Source organism: Oryzias latipes, chromosome 8 (assembly GCF_002234675.1).
Source record: "Oryzias latipes chromosome 8, ASM223467v1".
Classification (NCBI taxonomy): Eukaryota; Metazoa; Chordata; class Actinopteri; order Beloniformes; family Adrianichthyidae; genus Oryzias; species Oryzias latipes.
Genome location: NC_019866.2, coordinates 14,919,605 through 14,940,162, shown reverse-complemented (window position 1 = coordinate 14,940,162; position 20,558 = coordinate 14,919,605). Strand labels below are relative to the sequence as shown.

At 38.0% G+C, this 20,558-nt stretch overlaps 1 protein-coding gene across 2 annotated transcripts in view; it reads right to left on the bottom strand.

The window, feature by feature from the left end:
* The window catches only part of LOC101175656 (immunoglobulin mu heavy chain-like), a 40,491-nt gene that overhangs the window by 4,169 nt on the left and 15,764 nt on the right, over positions 1–20,558 (bottom strand). The window contains exons 3-4 of one of the 2 annotated variants that reach the window (XM_023957660.1): positions 11,705–11,712; positions 467–517 (exon numbers count right to left, since the gene is read on the bottom strand). The exons of the other annotated variant lie outside the window; for it this stretch is intronic. Coding sequence (XP_023813428.1) covers positions 467–517; positions 11,705–11,712 — 59 coding nt within the window. The remainder of the gene's footprint in view (positions 1–466; positions 518–11,704; positions 11,713–20,558) is intronic. 2 annotated transcript variants of the gene reach the window in all.

Here is a 20,558-nt window from a genome sequence, read left to right as displayed (position 1 = left end):
TGATTTTCTCTTTGGAAACTTTGATTTGTAGAGAATTCAAAGCCAAATTAAACCTGTTAAATATTTATCTTTGATACAGAAGAAAACTGTAAATGTCCACAAATGTTTAAGTAATAAAAATATATTTTTGACCTATTGACAGCCAGTTGTTTGTGGAGACAAACATTTAAAAACAAAATATTGTTAAACTACTAATGTTAAATCATAAATGATTATTGGTCTTACCTGAAGTGACGGTGACCGTGGTGCCTTTACCCCAGTAGTCAAAAGCGTAGTCACAGTAAAACAAACTATCAACTACTCCATGCTAAAACCTGTTCAGCTTTCTACAGACCCAAGACACATTATTGTTCAGGTCTATCATTGACCAGTTAGTAGTTTAGTACAAAAATTAACTGTTATTAAGAAAAAGTTAAATGCAGTTTTTCAATTTCAATCTGATCAGTAGAAAATAATTGTTTTTTACCTGAAGTAACCGTGACTGTTGTGCCTTTACCCCAGTAGTCAAAAGCATTGTCACAGTGTAACATCCCAACATATCTGACATACAAAAACTTCTAATCATCAATGATACCAATATTGTCCAGAAGATGTCTTTTAACAAGGTTAAATTCATAGTTTTAAGAAAAATGTATACCTGTTTTGACAGATTCTATCAGACTTGATCAGTAATACTTGAGATCTACAGTTTTTTTAAACTAATTCTTGTGCCATCTGAGTCCTAAATGTTCTAAAATACAAAGTTAAAAAGTCACAAATTCAAAATTAGGATCAAATCTTTGATTTTTACCTGGTGTTACAGTCACCGTTGTTCCTTTTCCCCAGTAGTCAAAGTAATGGTCACAGTGATAAATTTCAACAGCACTTCTGTACAAAAATGTCTCTCACACCTTTGTCTTACAGTTAATGATAATACTTTGACAGAAAACATTAAACCATCACCAATATTAAACTGGATATCTTAATTTTGTTATTGCAGTAAATTGAACATACAAATACATACATTTATTAATAAATACATTTTTGAAAACTAAATATTCTAAATGATGTCTTACCAGAACTTATGTAACTTGTGTCCCTCAATAGTCAATATAGCTGTCACAGTTTAATTCTACATTTGGATGATAAAATATTAAGTTTCTTAACATCAATGAAAATAAAAATGTTTACTGCGAAAAATGTCCACATGCTTCTATTTTATACCCTAATCCCTTGAGAACTGTCTTTCCTGTCTCAGTCACATAAAATTAGATCTCCATGGTAACAGTTGGAGCACACTTCCTCTTTGTGGGTCTCACTGTCAACTCTACTTCCTTCAGTGTGGACTCACACCAGATAGACCTGATATAGTTAATATCATGCTGTAACGTCTGTGCAGAACTATTGAGCAAAAAAATATCCGAACTATGATATGAAGAACAGTCGGTGTTAATTGGTCTGTCCCCCCAACACAATTGATCACTGCTTTAGATGCTTTTCTAAGGCTACGTTCACACTGCAGGGCTTAATGCTCAGTTCCAATTTTTTTTACAAATGAGATTTTATTACAAGGCCGTTCAAATTTCCAATTAAATGCAAACTTTTGAATTGACCCAGAAGTGGGGGTGCGCATTCATGTTGTGTGTTATAGGAAGGAGAATGATAATAAAAGAAGGTTTCCCCCAGAATAAATGCCATTGACTCTTTATTAACCCGCTCTGGAGAATCTGTGGGTCCGAACAGGGAAGTGAACCCCGAAGGAGAATCCGCCTCCTGTTCCACGCGCTTCTGACCACGGTCAGTAAGGAAACAAAGTAATCGCTGGAAAGGTTCAACACCACGCTCAGCCATTTCGCTGGAATTCTTTTCAAAACCGGCCGGTTGCGATATTAGCCCTCGAGTTTGGCCTGAATAGAGCTGTCACCCCAAATGTTAATCAAATTGGTGACCTTGCTTCCCTTCCACTGACTGGTCTCAGCAGCATTGTCCACCATGGTTAATGTTTATTTTCTTGTTCCTGCCTACTTCAATGCATAATTATGTCATTTGTAGCGTATCAATGACATAGGGGTAGGAAACGTGGCCTGGCCGTTTAGACGGAGGTTGCATTTCAAAAGATCTGATACGTATCGGATTCAGGACCACATACCCAAGTGGACTGGGTCACATTTGAAAAGATCTGATCTGTGTCGTTCAGACTCTCAAGAAAAGATCAGATACAGGTCGCATAGGGGCAAAACAAATCGGAATTGTGTCGTTTCAGCCTGCAGTGTGAACGAAGCCTAAGAACAGTCTTACTTTCTCTAATGATGGTAATTTTTCTATTTCAGAAAGACAACTCATGCAGTAAAGAATATTTTTTTCCATATTTCTTTTAGTTTGACATTAGGCTCTGTTCAGATAAATAAAAAGAACTCTATAGAAAACTTTGGGTATTAAACTACCCCTAATGGAGCTCACAGATGGAAGTCGGGGAGGAGGGTGCGGTGACGAATGCAGAGCTCGCGGAAATGGAAGAAGAGGATTGGACCGCACCTGGAACTTAAGTAGGAAGCTGAATAGTTGCGTTGATTAGACTGAACCGCCCGCAGGGAGGAGTAACCAGGTAAACGCACTGCTCGAGTTGCCTGCCTGAAATGCTCCCAGGGTCGTTCACTTGTGCAAAAAACTCCAAAGTTTGGCAACAAAATCAGATGCAGTCAATTGTCCCAAACATAGAGATCTCCACCCCTGCCTGTTTTCCAGCTCTCCTTACTATAAGAGATAATGTCCCACAAGAAAATAAAATGGAGATCTGAACTGTCCGATTAATTATTTGGTACTTTAATCTTTTTGTCTTTTTAAGCTTAAATAGTTTTTCTCAAAAAGAGGACTGTTTGATACTTGGTGTGCCGCATTTTCATGACTCCAGCTCTTCCTTAATCTTTCCTAAAATATTCAATCAAATCAATTTTGCGTCTGGGTTTTATGAGTTATTGGGCTTTTCAGAACTTTTTTTCAGAACCTTTCAAATTGTTCTCTTCAGAATGTTTTGAATGATTGCTTTTTTCACACAAGGCAGACTTCTTGTTAGGCTGTGAGGTGTGTCAAGGTTTGTTTTAAAGAATCCAGCACAGTGATATTGAAAATTTAAGCTATGTGACCGGAACTTCTCTTTTAGGTGTGTATTATCCCTGTGGTGTATCACTTTTTAATCCACACCCAGCAGCCAATCAGAATTGAGTATTTACCTGGACCATGGTATAAGTAACAATGCCCAATTATGGTATCCATAATTGGGATACCATACCATTGGGATATCAGAAATTGATAGACAATATGGAGACATGAACTATAGACTAGAGGACCATTGCTTCATGAAGTCCAAATTAATAGTACTTAAATCCTTTTTTTTTTTTTTTCATTCATCTTCTTTATTGTTTTTCCCTTTCAGGGTCACGGGGTTGCCAGAGCCTATCCCGGCCACTTGGGCGTAGGCAAGGGATGCCCTGGACTGGTCGCCAGTCTGTCGCAGGGTAGAATATCCTCAATCACACATCCATTCACTCTCATGCTCACACCTATGGACAATTTAGAGTTGTCAATCAACCTATGAGCATGTTTTGGACGGTGGGAGGAAGCTGGAGATCCCGGAGAAAACCCACGCATACATGGGGAGAACATGCAAACTCCACACAGAAAGGTCCCCCATTGATGTTTCATGTCCCCCAGCCGGGACTTGAACCGGGGGCCTTCTTGCTGTGAGGGAAGAGCGCAAACCACTGCTCCACCGTGCAGCCCAATACTTAAATCTTGCTATTTTTTACGTTAATAATTTTTCACAAGAAGTGGATTTGATACAAGTTGATGCAGATAAAGGAAGGCTGAGGAAGGTTTCAGTCAGACAAATGCATCCCATTAAGAGAGCAGATGCTACAATACCATTACAAAACAGCAAGCACATATTTGAAGCTGCTGGTGTCTCTGGAGTCCCACCAACATCAAGGTTTAGGATCCTCCAAAGGCTTGCAGTTATACATAAACCTTCTATTTGCCTTCCCTAAACAACAGTTACAAGCAGAAACAGCTGGAGTGGACCCAGACGTAAATGAAGACTCATTCTCAAACAGTCTTGCTAACTGATGAGTGCTGTGGAACCCTGGATGGTCCAGATGGATGAAGTATTGGGTGGTTGGGGGATGGCCACTATGTCCCAACGATGCTGCTAAGACAGCAAGGAGGTGGTGGAGTCATGATTTGGGCCAGTTTTAGCATGGCTTTTTACAATTATAAAACTTATTTAGTTATGTATTTGTTACGGCCCCAGGCCTTTTGGTGTGTGTATGTGTGTGTTGTGTGTATGTGTGTGTTGTGTGTGTGGTTGTGTGTCTTTTGCAGAAGCCTCCACCACATCAGTTGACTTCACCTCCTGCAGGAGATGATTGCAGCTTTTTCCCTCCTCCAATCACCAGGCTGGGCGGGAAGCATAAAAGCCTGGAGAAGCCTATGATCCACTGGGCAGCTGAATTCATTGGAGGAATCTGTTTGATCAGCTGATCCCTGTTGTTGGACTTGGGGTTAGAGACTGTTGGAAACGGCCTGGTTTTCCCCTCTGGTTGTGATCTGTGTTTTTGGACTATGTTTTGTATGTTAGTGATGTCCATCTAGTTAAGTTTTCTTTTGGCTATTTAATGCATTAGTGCCTGAGCCTTTAAGTTTGTTACCTTCTTTACTTTTGCAGCTCTCATTTAAAATAAACGGCCGCACTGACAGCCATTCAACCCTTACCGGCTTAATATTATTTCCTTATGTTACCTATTTTCTCCCTCCCTCTGGTTGTGATCTGTGTTTTTGGACTATGTTTTGTATGTTAGTGATGTCCATCTAGTTAAGTTTTCTTTTGGCTATTTAATGCATTAGTGCCTGAGCCTTTAAGTTTGTTACCTTCTTTACTTTTGCAGCTCTCATTTAAAATAAACGGCCGCACTGACAGCCATTCAACCCTTACCGGCTTAATATTATTTCCTTATGTTACCTATTTTCTCCCTCCCTCTGGTTGTGATCTGTGTTTTTGGACTATGTTTTGTATGTTAGTGATGTCCATCTAGTTAAGTTTTCTTTTGGCTATTTAATGCATTAGTGCCTGAGCCTTTAAGTTTGTTACCTTCTTTACTTTTGCAGCTCTCATTTAAAATAAACGGCCGCACTGACAGCCATTCAACCCTTACCGGCTTAATATTATTTCCTTATGTTACCTATTTTCTCCCTCCCTCTGGGTGGGATATAACAGTATTTCTGGGAGCCGGTTTAGCTCGTGCCGGTCCCAAGCCCGGTTGATTTGAGAGGGTTGCGTCGGGAATGGCATCCGGCGTAAAACATTGCCAAGATTACCATGCGAATCTTCTGCGGTGTAGTGGCTTATTCGCTGTGGCGACCCCTGATGCGACAAGCCGAAAGTGAAGGAAGGATTTAATTATGTATTTCTGAGTGCAAGCAGCTCCGATCTAGCATAGTCGACCAGCAACTATCGTTGACGTCATCGAGTGGGAGTAACGTCCAGATTTAAAGACACTCTTTTTCTATAACTCTCTGTTTGGTGGGCTATGTCTAGGGGTAAGGTGAAGCCATAGGGGTAGTGGAAGAATTTGGATTCTGCTCTAAAATATACTCTAATGTTACGTTCACGTTCACGTCACCCGCCTCTCTTTTACCGCGCGACATATTCACTACTCAACGCCAGTCCAAAACTGTGATAATAGCTTGACGCCCCAGACACGTGTGGGAGGAGCTAGTGTCAAATGTTTTCAGCCTGATGGCTATATGGAACGGTGTCTGTGTGATTCATTCACATTGCATGAAAGACATGGATGATATTTAGATATCAAATTTATTCCTTTTGAAGAGTTCTATAAAAGCGTTGGTAATCACGTCTCCATGTCTGAGTGAGGTTTACTCCTGCAGGGGGGGCTGTGTCTGAATGATGGCCCCTTCTGTTTTGTTTCCCTCTCTGTGACCCTGTTTGAAGGGCTGTGACCCGCATTAACTCGAGAGAAAAATAACAACAAGAATAAAATTAGGGTGTCATACTACCCCCGGGAAACCTCTCCTGCCCCCCCGCCCTTCTCCACTTCATCCTTGATTGGACCCAGCTGTCGGCATTCACCTCATCACCTGCACCTATATTTAAGATGACTCTGGACCAGTACTCTTAGCCAGTTCGTTTGCCCTCTATGGTGCTTACTTGGTCTTCCCTAAGCTCTCGTTTTGATTATTCACGCTCTTGTTTATTCCCTGCTCTTGCCTGATCCAAGCTTTCAATCTGCCTAGAGAATTCTCCCATCCATTCACGCCGACCTGTGTCCAGCCACAAGTCCATCAACCTCAAGTCTCCTTGAAATTCCAGTGCTCTAACTGCATTCTGCCATTAAGCCCGTTCCTCGCAAATCAAGCTCCTGTTACCTCCTAGACGCCGCTCCAGCTCGGCTCCGAAAATCCTCCTCTGCATCTGTCCTCTACTGCTCTGGTGACTTCTTCGCCACTAGGCTCCAAGCTAGTTAAGTCTTGTCAAAGATTAAATCCATTCTCACCACTTCCAGTGTCTGTCGTTTTGGGTTTCAGCGTTTGGGTCTGGTCATGTTACCACTGAGCATGACTTTTCTAAAAAATAAGGAGATGTGTAAGCTCTGCTGCCCAGTGTAATGAGTTCCACCACCGGGGTCAAGCATAGCGAGATTGCTGACTGCAAAAGGTCCGATTTTTGAACTCGTGATGTGTCTGACTTCCACGTCTGACTTCCTCGTCTGACTTCCAAACCACAGTGTGGCACTCAATAGATTCACCTGGTTGTCTAGGAGTTAAACACACATTTGACAGCTTTAATTATATGTTGGAAATCTAAGCATGTACTTTTACATAAAGTTAAATGTTTTCTCTTTTTGTGTTACTACAATAACTTGTTAGGCAATGGACACAGAAATGTATAGATATTATTTCCTTTACCAATGCTGTTACTATTAGTACATTGTAGTAGGGGGAGGCAGTTCCTCATGTGGTTGAGCAGGCTCGTCAATGATCAAAGGATCGGTGGTTCGATCCTCGCTATTCCCAGTCAATTTTCATTTTTTTTTTTAACAAGACACTTCACCCTCCTGCCTCCAGCGTTGCTCCACTGGTGTGTAAATGTGTATGAATGTCCCAGTAGCCGCGTTTCCATGGGCAAAAGTAATCGGAAAGAACGCCTGATCGGAAAGAAAATGCGTCATGTAAATGCGCCATTCGGCATACTCTGCCCCGGTCAGACTCGTTCGGATCAAAATTTCTTTCCAATCGAGATAGGTGGGTTATACCGATCGTTTATCCGATCGTGGAGCATGTAAACGGTCATTCCGATCGTGTGTCACTACTGCTCTGGTTTACATCATGCATAGATGGTGTTACGTTGAGAGAACGCTTTGGAGCGCATACGGGACCGACCAGCTGCTTCCAGCTCTGTTCTTCCACAATAAAAAGCACTGTCCACACGGATGAAATAAAACGATAAGCGAACAGGCGCTTCATACTATTCATGACATTATTAAAAGCATGTTTGGAAGATCGTCTCGTATATTACCGAGCTGCTGCATAAAATAAATTTCTGTGGCAGCTGTTTGTTTTGAACGGGACCTATTTCCTTATCCGGGAGTTTTAATACTACTGCGCATGCCCAAATGATTCATTCCGACCGAAAGTGTGAGCCATGGGAACGTTTGTTCTAATCGGAAAAAGGTTTTCTGATCCCATGTGCACAGGTGAATTTTAACCCGACCATTGATCCGATCAAGATATTCTGCCCATGTAACCGTGGCTAGTGATGGTCAGAGGGGCCATAGGCGCATAATGGCAGCCACCCTCCTGTCAGTCTGTCCCAGGGCAGCTGTGGCTACATCAGCAGTTTACCATCACCAAGTATGAATGAGTGTGAATAATGGAGATACATTGTAAGCGCTTTAAGCATCTGAACAAGTGCTGATAAATCCAATTTATTATTATTATTATTACATTTTTAATCTGGTGTTGTTCTTTTTTGTGTATTCATCTTGCTGTGTTAAAAAATGCTACTAAGCTAAACTACAACAAGTTTTGTTGTAGTTGAAATTGGTTAAACCCATTAAAAAGTATGTTATGTATATATTGATGTGCAATATTGTCACTCGTTTCTTTTTGAGCTTCTGTCTTTCAGTCCAAAAATTCAGTTTCTTAACAGGATGAGGAAACATCTGTTTTTGTGGTCTTCCTGTTTGTTACATTATTTATGTTATACAGAGTTGAGATCTATAAGGTAATATTTGAAAAACTGTACATACATTTTATGAAAAGACTTTGAAAGTTTATTTGTCGTATAATATTTTTGTCACATTTGTATGAGGGTAAGAAAAAAGTGACATTTTCCCTCACAATATTAAACCAAATACATGTTTTTGGGACAATAGAGAAAAAAATAACAAAGATAAGTTAGTCAACTGTTTGTCCAGAGGATATAAACATGACCAGACTTTTTTTTTAACACATTGCATAATGTTTTAGTCATTTAAAAATCTTTCCGAAAGCCTGTGATGAGTTTGGGCTCCTGGTTTTTTTGAAGACATGGCCTTGATGTTTGATTTAATCTTAGGGCAGACCCAACACAGTCATTAATGGTCATACAAAAACATATCTGTATTTTTTTTTCTTTTGTTAATTGTTTGTTTATTTCTTTTTCAAAATATTATTCCTATAAAACTGTTTCTTGAAACATATTATTCAGTATTTTTAATTTCCAATTATTTTTTACCTCTTCCAAAGGGACCTAAAGTAAATTGTCAGTAAATTGGAATAAACTGAAATATTATTTATATCTGATAGACATAAAAAAATAAAAGTCAGTAAAATTATTTTAAAATAGTTTTACGTCAATAGTTGAATAAAAAGTAAAATTGATATTTTCTTGGATGTTGCTTCTGTTTGAAATTACAGCAGAATACTTACAAAAATGTACAATTGTGCTCTTCAACATCTGAACCTGTGGTCCCTTTGTAATAAAAGCTGAACAGTACATCTAAAGTGAAGCTATTTTATTTATCTACTATTGAAGGAAATAGTTGGCATTGAGTTTTTATTTTATGTGAGCTTTTCCATCAAAACTAAACAAAAATCTTAAACCTGCGACTTTTAGTAATCATTTAAACATGTGATCTGCACAAATGTCATTCTATTTCAATGTTCAGGTAATTCTCTAACTGGTTCTGTTTTTCAGAATAAGTGTTTGGGTTTTCAGCTCAGCTTAGGTTTTTGTATTACCATTTCACACTGTGGTTGCCATCCCATCCACAGTGACACATGCTCTAACAAAAACCTCATCCAGGTTTTCTGATAAGCAGAACAGGCAAACATTTACATTTTTAGTTTTTTTTCTAATATTTGTTCTTTGTTTTCACTATAAAATTGTTAAAATTTTTACTGTAAAACTTTGGTAAAAAAAATCATCTATAGTTTATTTAAAAATACAAACACATACAGCTGATTTTCTTAATACTTCCAAAAATATTATTTATTTTTATTTTATTTATCTATTTGATATTATTACACAGGTTTCTTCTTCTTTATGATAAACATTTTTGTGAATCCTATTAGTGTCATTATGTGTAGTTTTATACAAAGAATGTCCTTTTTTGGGGAATGTAGGTTTTTGTCATTGCATGGATCACTGTGGTTCCCATAGTATCCACTGTGACTCAGCCCCTTACAAAAACCTCACGCTGTTGATCGCTGCATGATTCTTTTTTATTAGAATTATAACACATCTTGGATACCTTTACTTTTACATTTTGATCTTTAAACATTCATCAAATGTTTTTCCCCAAAGTGTCTCACAAATATGGCACATAAAAAAAACATAATTTTTATCTTTAGCGCTTTTAAGAAAATGTTTACATGAAATTGTTTCTTTTGTTCTGTCTGTAACAAATCCCTCAGTATTTTTCTGCTACAATGTTATGGTATAATTGAAATAGAATGAGAAATAAATGTGGTATACTGTAAACTAATAACAGAGAATAAGACTAGGTTCTCTTAAATGTTTTTTTTTTTATTATAGTGAAAGAAAAAACTGAGAAATAAAGTAAAACAAAAAGGTTAAATAGTGAATTTCTGTGGAGTTCCAGAAATATGAAATCTTTTTATTTTTATATTTGTTTGAAATTTAAAAAGGCTTTAGACTTCAGTTGAAAGCAGAGGAGGTTTTTGTATTGCCATTTATCACTGTGGCCCCCCCAGATACACTGTGAGAAACAGTCCTACAAAAACCTGCCCACAAAACGTGATGGGACCTTTGGACTTTTTGGGTTAATCTGCCTTTAATGAATTAATATATTTTATACTTAATTATTTTTTAAGCGAGTGACTGCAAATAAAACACATTTGTACTTAAACAAGAAAATGTATTTTAAAGAAAATTTATAAAAGAACGAACTTAAGCAAAACAGATGCAAATATTAGACAGTTTTATTTTAAAATAAATGAGAAAACTCTACGTCTTAAAATGCTAATAAATTATGTTTTGACACTAAAATGTTTACTTTTTAATATTTACTTAATATAACACTTGGTGTTATATTCCTGACATCACTGCTGTTTATTTTATGTTTCTCTGATAAATACATTTTTACCTGTAAAATGTTTCTTTTTCAATGCAGGATTTTGTTTACATGTTTGTTTTTGTTTGTGCTTTTTTAAATAATAGATTTAAATGTTACACATGACTTACAAAGGCAGGAGGTTTTTGTCATGGCGTTTTTCACTGTGGCCGCTATACCACACGGTGACACAACCCTGAACAAAAACTCCACCCTGCAAGTCACTGAAATGTCCTCTTTTCTAAACTGTAATACATCTTTTGATTCTGTTGATTCTGTTCAAACATGTTTTTTATGTTTGCTGTAACTGCAGTTAGGGAATGTTAATGTTAGTATGTCAGGAAATGTGTAAAATAAAAGTATTTTTTAGTAAATGTTTCTAATCTTTCTTACCATTTAAAACTTTACCCTCTTTATACATGACCCGGATTTCAATCATATAAAAAATTTTCTTCACTGTTTTTCTGTCCAGGATTAAGCTAAATTAAATGGAGTCCTACATCTTATGGAACGTTGTGAATAAGCGACATACGCCATGAAGCTATTTAATGGTTTTTCTGACCTTTAATAAATCTTAAATTATCATCAAGACAACAAAGTGCTTTAAGCTTTAACAGATTTAAATGTAATTTTGCATCAGTGCAAACAATTAACCAAATATCAAAATTACTGACATGTTTGCTTTTTTTTTTTGGTCAGACCATTTAATTTCACCGCAGGACATCAAAAAATAATATTAATAATAATAATAATAATAATAATAATAATGGAAAAAAACTTTAGATAAAGGTAATCTTTTTCTTTTTTTTCTTTTTTCTTTTCTTTTTTTCTTTTCTTTTTTTCTCAATCATTTGCCTCCATCTAATCCTTTGTCCTCCTCATTAACACCAACCACCCTCTCATTGAACTAAGAAAGTCTATTAGTGGAGAAATGAAACGTGAACCATGGATGGATCAGCCTCTCTTCTTCTAGTCTTTCCCATAACTTCATTGTTTGACTCATCAGCTTCCTCGGTTTCTCCTTTTTTCCTAAAATTAAATTAGAAATAAATTTGTGATTGACATAACTGATTTGGCTTTGGTTTAAAGTCAGACACACCCCTCTGCATGGGAAAAAGCACAGAAAAAGCATTGGATTGTGCCCCCTTGTGGTGGAAAATGATAAAGAATGGGAATAAATAAGATAAGATAAGATAAGATAAGATAAGATAAGATAAGATAAGATAAGATAAGATAAGATAAGATAAGATAAAGCTTTATCGTCATTGTACAGTCACAGTTGGTACAACAGCACAACAAAATTGCAACGAATACAGTTGCTCCTGAAAAACATACCTGAAAAGGTATGAAAGTAATAAGAGAAGTGGCAGCAGAATTTCTGACTGGACTGTTAAACATGATTTTTGACTATCAGAGGATGTCTAATCAATAGAGGAGAAGTGTTCTGGTGCCCATTTTTAAACAGAAGGTAGACATGAAGAGTTGAGAAAACTACAGAAGAATAAAACGGATGAGTCACAGAATGAAGTTATGGGAAGGAGAAATTTAGCATTTTTTCAAAGGATTTTGGGATAATCCCTGCATTTTCCAATGCAAAAAACCATTTTGCTTTTTCATTTATGACTCCCTATGGTCCGCGGTCATAGAAGGATCGGGCATTTTTTTTGTTGGGTCTGACGATTTCAGATGACTTTTGGCCTGCAAAACTATCTAGCAATCCTGCATAGAGAACGCGAGTCTGGAGTATTTCAACGGGAACTTTAAGATGTGGATGACGCGCTTAAAGAAAGCTGCTCTGTGGTCCACACGAACCCTCAAATTACAAAAAAAAGTCGTCTATGTTTGCATCTTCCGCAGCACACAGATCGTTTGTCTCTATTTGATCCTCTAATGTCAGCAAAGCCGTGAGGATGTTGCAGAAACATGTCATCTTTTTTTTAACTAGCACACCACAGAGCGGGTATCTAAGACCACAAGTCGATTTCAGGGGATTAGCCAATGTGCGTTTAGATCCCACCCACTTTCACTGATTGACAGACAGACTTATTCTGCTGAAACAGCTCATCATGAAATAAACAAGTCATTGTGAAAATCAGCAATGTGAAATACAAAACAAACCTACTTTGGATAATATTGATTTTAAAATCCGAGGTTCTGAAAAAAGCTATAGAATTATAATAATATACAACATGTTTAAAATTAATATTTTAAAAAGATGTGTTAAAATGATGGACAGGTTTTTAAAGCAAAATTAAACATAATTTAAAATCTGTGTGCAGGTTTTTCACAATTTCCTGATCTTTTTATATATTTATGAGAGATTTATTGGATAATTGTGTATTTGCAGAGGGTCATATTTATTTATTTATTTGTGAACAGTTTGGGACTCCATAGTATCCCAGTATGCTTTTACTGCTTTCTCATGTGTTTAGAATCCCTACTTTTTGTTACGATAATTTACGCAAAACGCAGTTGATTATATTACAGTAAAGAAAAGTAATATTAAAAAAATTGAGCTTTTGTTTGTTTTCAAACACATGATGATACAGAGCCTGTGACATTACGTTGGTAAAAAATAATAATAATAATTCTTTCCCCAAAAAAAAATATTTTTGAAATACACTTATCGTGTTGTATTTGAATGCATCCTGGTTACAGTGACACGCGGATTGGTCAAGCTGCATTATGGGATATGTGTGATGCATGTTGGTAAAAGTGACTACCAACGAGTATGTTAATTAAAGACTAGTTAGGTCAGTACGCCCCGAATATTATTATTCCTGTTCGACCGTAAAGTAAAACGCCCTATACCACAGCGGTTGTCCGTCTGTCGGCCAGCCAGCTGCCCGGATCTAGATGCAACAGTCCACGACACACTTGCAGCCACTAGGGGTGTGTATCGGCAATAGTCTGGCAATACAATAGGTATCCAGATATGCGTCGCACGATACAATCCGTATCCCGATATTGTACCGGAACACATTTTCTTTCTTTTTTTTAAAAAGTACGACTTAGAAAAAACTAGTCCTGAATTTCAATATGTCTTCCGTTGTAATAGAATTGTCACTTTTAGTTATTTAATGATCACAGTGTGAAGCTCTGCAACTGTATTTCATATATATGTTGCTTTTACCCAGGCAAATTCATAGTACTTTTATTTTGGTAAATTAAAATATAGAAAGGGAACAGTCAACATTGTCTGATTTCCACAACAAAATATATTTCAATATAAGAAAAAAAATGGAATGAATGTGCCTTATCCAATAAGGTTCTAAAAGTATGATTAAGTTAACAAAGTGCTGTTTATTTTCAATTTTGCTTAATGTAGCTTCTCCAGTACTTTTAAACTGGAATCTATTGCTTGGAGGTTCTGCAGAATTTTGGCCTGCTTTGCCGATAGCATTTTGGCCACTGTGCAGCTGCAGTGTTTCATTCGTTCTTATCTGAGCCTGCTAAAAAGCACTGCAATCTAGCAGCAATATAGCTCAGAGTTTCAGTTCAGCAGCGGCAGCAGCAGCTGCAAGAGCCATCATCCTTCACCTGTACCAAGTGTGGCAGGGACTGCCATTCCAGAATCCAAATGCACAGCAATTCCCAGCGGTGCAGGTAGATTCAACAAGGAGCTACACCATAGTCTCTCGAGACGGGCATGCCGACAATGAGAGCTGCTCAAAGAGGCTCTGTGTGCTCTGCTGCCAACCAGTGGACGGAGGTTGAAGTGGAAAACAAGAGACAGACACTGAAGGATGCTCAGAAATAATTAAATAAATATTGTCCTGATAGCATTTTGAATCGATACAAGTATCGGCAAATGTACTATTGAGATTGCTGAATCGATTTTTTTAACATCCTTAGTCGCCATGCCGCACATGCGCAAAAACCCAGCCGACTGCGTGTTTACAGGGAACTGGGAACGAGTCTGTCCCGATCTGAGCATTGAAAGCCTGGCTGATCTGCCTGCCAACTCCCGTTTCCACTTCCTGATGACTCAATGTATTGCAACAACAAGAGGTCTTGGGAAGAGATTCAATCAGGATTACTAATATAATAGCTAAACAATTTCAATTATTATTTTTTTGTAGTGTACACAAACTGGGCACCCGTGTTTATCAATAATGTGGGCCACTATTATGTTGACCAGTTATCATCTGGTAGAATATTTAAGAGTCTGTGATGTGTCATATTCTTCATGGACCTCTTCACCACCTGAACTGATTCCAAGTACAGCTTCGATCAACTTAGGGAAGAGAAATATTGTAATTAGGCGAGAAATAACAAATGTTAACAATGATTGAGCTTTGTTGCAACCTTTTTTGCAGAAACTGCATTGATTTTTCCTTCAACTCTTGATTTTTATCCTCGGGATCTCATTTAGAGGAGTAGTTGATGCAATTGCACTTGAACTAAAGCCAGAGTCAGACCATTTAGATGGAGAGGACAAGGAGATATCAGTAAACTCTAGGACAAAAAAATGAATTCCAGAAATAAAAAATGTAGATACCATTGTTCACAATCAGCAAAATTATTTGCATTGCTGTTGTATTCTAAAAGTCATTCCACATTATATTACAAATGTGTTGTTCTTTAGTACTGAGCCCGTGTCCTGACATTAAGATATTAAAATATATCTTGTTCCCACAGATTAATATCTCGTTCGTACGAAATACTATTCCGTTCCCACAAGATACTATTGTGTTCCCTCGAAATACTATCCCGTTCCCTGGAAATAATTACCTTGTGCGAACGCAATAATTAACTTGTGCGAACGCAATAATTAATCCGTTCGAATGCAATAATTATTCACGTCATAAGTCATTCACACGATATGATCTCCGTCCGGCCGCAAAAGCCACTTTCAGTGGTAACTTCCGTGTCTCTGTGACCCACATTCGTTCAAAAAAGGAACATGAAAAACAAAAATGATCACTTTATTACTGTCTCAATGAATATAAGAAAAATATCAAAAGATTTATGATAACTAGGCTGCTTTGTCATACGATAGCTTCTGCTAGGCTACTACTAGCTCCGCCGCAGAGCTCTTCGATGTATGCCGGCATTTGGGCAACTGGCTGGCCGATCGTAGACAGACAGCCAGCAGATATTGCATTTTAGGGTCGAATAGGAATAATAATATTCAGGACTTGTCTTTTATTATTCAGGACTTGTCTTTTATTTACATACTCTTTAGCAGTCAGTCGCTTTACATTCGAAGGCTAGTAGGCTACATGCTAACTAGCCGATCATTTAACCTGTTATTCACGTCATAGATTTACATCAGATAACTTCACATTTCTGTCTGTGTGTGTCTCATTACATTGAAATGAACACACGGAGGATGTTTAGAGATCAGATTTATTTATTTTAAAAAGCACAAAAGCATCCATTGGTATGATTCACGTTCATGCACACGATGATGATGATCATCCTCTGGTACCCGTCCATCTTACTGCAAAAGCCGCTTCCTGCCACTACTTCTGTGTCTCTGTGAACATTCAATAGGGTTAAAAATAAAAGCAAGAACGGTCGATCTATTATTGTCTCGATGAAAATTACTTACCGCACTTAGCTTTTAGGTCCTAGCATAACACACATAGAATAACCCGTCATGCATCACGAATACCCAGCATACACTTCGACCAGCCAATTATTGGTCTTGTTGTTACACTTCAGTTACAGGGACACGGTGATTGGTCAGATGCATTCTGGGATATGTGTGGTGCATGGGATACGTAGCATTTAGCATATTACCCTTTTTCACCTCACATCCCACTTTGCCCACAATTTTCCTTTTGGTGTGGCACCGTCAGATGGCGAGGGGGCCCACACTGTTTTTATTTTGTGTATTTGTGTATATTTTATGAATGAAATATCTACCTGTGGTCCCACCTGGAAGATGATGAAGAGCCACGCCCAATGGGAGGGGCTCATCATTTAAAAGGGTGCATCACAGGTAGTGAGAATGAAGGAGTGAGACGGAGGTGACAACCTGTTGTGGCCCTGCATGGAGCAATTGTGGTGCTCGTGATCTGAAATAAACACAGATCCTCCTCACCTTGGCTCCTCTGCATCCTTTCTCGGCGGGACCCCGTCACACGATGGACAGGGATAATCTAATTAAGGTGTATTTCCAAATGGGAATGCATTATAAAGGCATTTTGCAGAGCCTGGCAATACAAGGAATCATCATTTCGGAGAGACATTTATACCGACTTTTGAGAGGAATGGGATTAGAAAGGCGGAGTTATGACTTGGATGAAGCCATCGATTTCATAGCTGAGCAACTCCAAGGCGATGGACAGGATCACGGATACAGGTGGATGTATACGAAGTGTAAACAACGGGGTATCCGAGTCCGAAAAGAAGACGTGAGGATTCTTCTTTATCTTCTTGACCCGGTTGGCTGTCATGTTCGCCAGAGAAGAAGGCTCAGAAGAAGACAATATTTTGCTAAAGGTCCAAACTATGTGTGGCACATAGACTCATATGACAAGTTAAAGCCATATGGAATATGCATTAATGGCTGCATTGACGGTTTCTCCCGTAAAATATTCTGGCTGTGGGCTGCCTTCACCAATAGCGATCCCAAAGTCATCGGGGGATACTTCCTGGAGGCAGTGGAGTGCAGTGAGGGATGCCCTAGGATCACACGAACAGACTTGGGAAAAGAAAATGTTGTGGTGAGAGACATTCAGCAGTATCTCAGAAGAAACAACGAGGATGATAGAGCAGCAGAGAGAAGTCACATCACAGGGGCGAGTACAGCCAACCAGAGGATTGAAAGTTGGTGGGGATTGATGAGAAATGAAGGAATCGAACAGTGGATCGCGATGCTGTCCGAGCTGAAGGATGAGGGCTCCTTCTCTGGAGACTTGTTGGATAAGGCTTTGTCTCAGATTTGCTTCATGCCAGTCATTCAGGTAAACAAAAAGAAAGAAAAGAAAAATGAATTCTAATAATTTTTTAATAAATTTGTGACTGTTTCTCAAACACATCACAACAATATAATTTGATGTAATTTTCCTATCTCTTTTATTTTCATCTGCACTCTTTTATCTAAGATAAATTTGAAAACCAAAGATGATCATTGGTTATAATATGTACCCCATGTTCCTAAATTTTGTATTCATTTTTTACAACAGGAGGTGCTAAATGACATCAAGAATGTCTGCAATGCACACCGCGTAAGGCCTTCTAAGAACCAGCATGTGCCCTGTGGGATACCAAATATCATGTACATGGCTCCACACCTCTGGGACGCAGAAGACTTCCTTGTTCCACTGAACGACGATCTGACCATCTGCAAAAGCAGCTGCACGTTTTTAAGTTCCGTCCCATGTGAAATGGATTTGTTCGAACTTTTTACAATAACAATGCAAGAGTCACACTTAGAGTTCCCATCCACCATGTCTCAGTCGCTTGATTTATATCTTAATCTGAGGGAAAATATTCGTTCAGAGTTGGCTGAGGGTGTTTAAGGACTGGATAACATACTAAGATTTTGTATTGAAACATGTTTTGCTTACAACTAAAATTAAAACAAATCAGCATCACATTGAAGACTGGCAATGGTGTTGTTTAATTGTAGAAAATATATCTGTAGTTGTTCTTTTTAATGCATAAGTTTTGTGTTTGGTAACTACAACAGACTTTAGGGCCACTCCAAAAAAGTTATATTACGAGATCTAAAAACATTCTTTATAGATTAATTGGTTACTCTAAATGGTCCCTGGTCTGAAAGTGAGGGTATTTATTAGTATGATTGTGGCCCTGCGACAGTGACAACACGTCCATGATGTCTGCTGCCCTCGCTCACGAGTGGCCGGGATAGACTCTGGTAGCCCCACAACCCTGAAAGGGACATAATAGGTTTAGAAGATGAATGAATGAATAAACATTACAAGATTTAAAGTTTTACATTTCCTACTGTTTCTACATACATTTACAAGATTAGAGTTGAAGTGACCATTAAGTGCAGCAAGTGAATGCCACGCAGCAGCAAAGCAGACAGACTAAACTTAAAGGATTCAAAGGGGTTTATTGTCATATGCAAAGTAAGGAAACAGTTTTCCCTGTACAATGAGATGCTTACTTTGCCGTCTGCTCTAAATGCCTAAAGGGTAAAGGTTGTAAAAACAGCTGAGAAGATCATCGGTGTCCCTCTCATTGGCCTACATTTATCATTCTCGTCTCACCTGCAAAGCCATCAGGACTGCAGGTAATCCATCACATCCATCCCAGAACCACTTCAGCCTGCTGCCATCAGGAGACTGCCAAGTCTCCAGGCCAGAACCAGCAGACTCAAGGACAGTTTCCTCCATCAGGCAATAAGGAAACTCAACTATCTCCCTGCCATACCCCCTCTTCCCCCTCCACTCCATGTTGCAAACTTGTGCTGAGAATTGTCACTTCACGATCTCATTGCTCTTTTTCACAATTTAGATTGCTTTTATTTTTATTATTTTATATGCTGCTTGCACTATGGGTCAAGAAGAAAGTAATTTCATATGTGCTGTTTGTCATGTGTATGCAGAATACTTGACAATAAAGCTGACTGACTTTTTGTTAAATAAAAAACTATAGATGGAGTAGGATGTATACAGGATATCTGAAACATTCATACCAAACATGGTGGTCCTGCACTTCAACTCCTGTACCTTCATCCCGAGGGAAGGAGAGTGAACAGACCACGTTACGGGTGGGTGGCACTAAAAATCCGTTGTAGGTAACAGTGTAAATGTAATTTCTGCAAAAACAAATGCAGCTACATTTAATTAATCAAAATTGTGTGTTTCAAATACCAAAACTTAAGTGTTTACTCAATATTAAAATGTGTTATAAAAAAATAAATTAAAAAAATAATCACACCTTTGTGCAAACCATAGCATAAGTGTTTATTGTCTTTTTGTTTGCAAAATACAAAAAAAACAAGCACAACACTTATTGAGATTGTAAATAATCAAAGAAATCTGCAAAATAATGTTTAAAAGAATTGCCTACATTCAAAATGTAAACATAAGTGCTCATCAAAATAATAAAATTATTACAATTATTAAATTAATAACAAATTTTCCTTTACACATTCGTGCAAACCACAATTAGGTTTTGGCTTTTCTGGGGAAAAAATACAGCCACCTTAAACAATCCTTAGAAGAGCTGTAGGAAAAAACTGTACTTCAAACATTAACTGAATTGTCTGCTTTCCAAAAGGCAAACAAAAACATTATCAAACTTTAAACACTAATATAACAGCTGGATGTTCTTAGAATTTGTTTCTGCTTAAATAACATCCATTACCCACATGGCACTGGTAAGTATGCTGTTGAAGTCGCTGCGGAAATCAGGATAGCTGTGGTAACCCATCGGTAGTTTTAAAATACATCCACATGTGTGAGACTGTGGCCTCCGGAGGAACTCAGAGGTTTCTACAAACTGAACAGTTATTGAGTTGTCCAAAACATCTGATCCAGTGCAGAAACGTAAAACGAGAGGAAGAATGTTGGAATCGGTTTCCCCTATGAACCTTTTCAGATAACGAGCAATCACTGATTGGTCTGCTGTCATTTCCTCTGGAAAGTTTAGGTGGTCCTTGACTTTTTTTGCTGTCGGTTTTTTTTGTGTAATGAATTATTTTATTGTGATTATTGCTCGCTTTTCCAAAACAATTTCGTATTTTCAAATGTCATGTGTGTTTTTTCTGTCGTTTCAAGGAAGATATTCCCTGCCTGATGGTCTGAAGGTAATAAAAGGGAACAGAAGGAAATTCTGAAAGAGCTCCAAAATGGTTCCCTTATGAGTTACAAGAGTCATGGAACTGAGGGAAACTTTTGTTTTTTTAATTTTTTTATTAGAAGCGACTGTGAAGCATTTTGCACAGAAATCAAGGATGTTTGTAAATTAAAGATATTCCCGAGCAGCAAGAGAGACAACCGTTGCTGGAGAGCCAACAGAGAC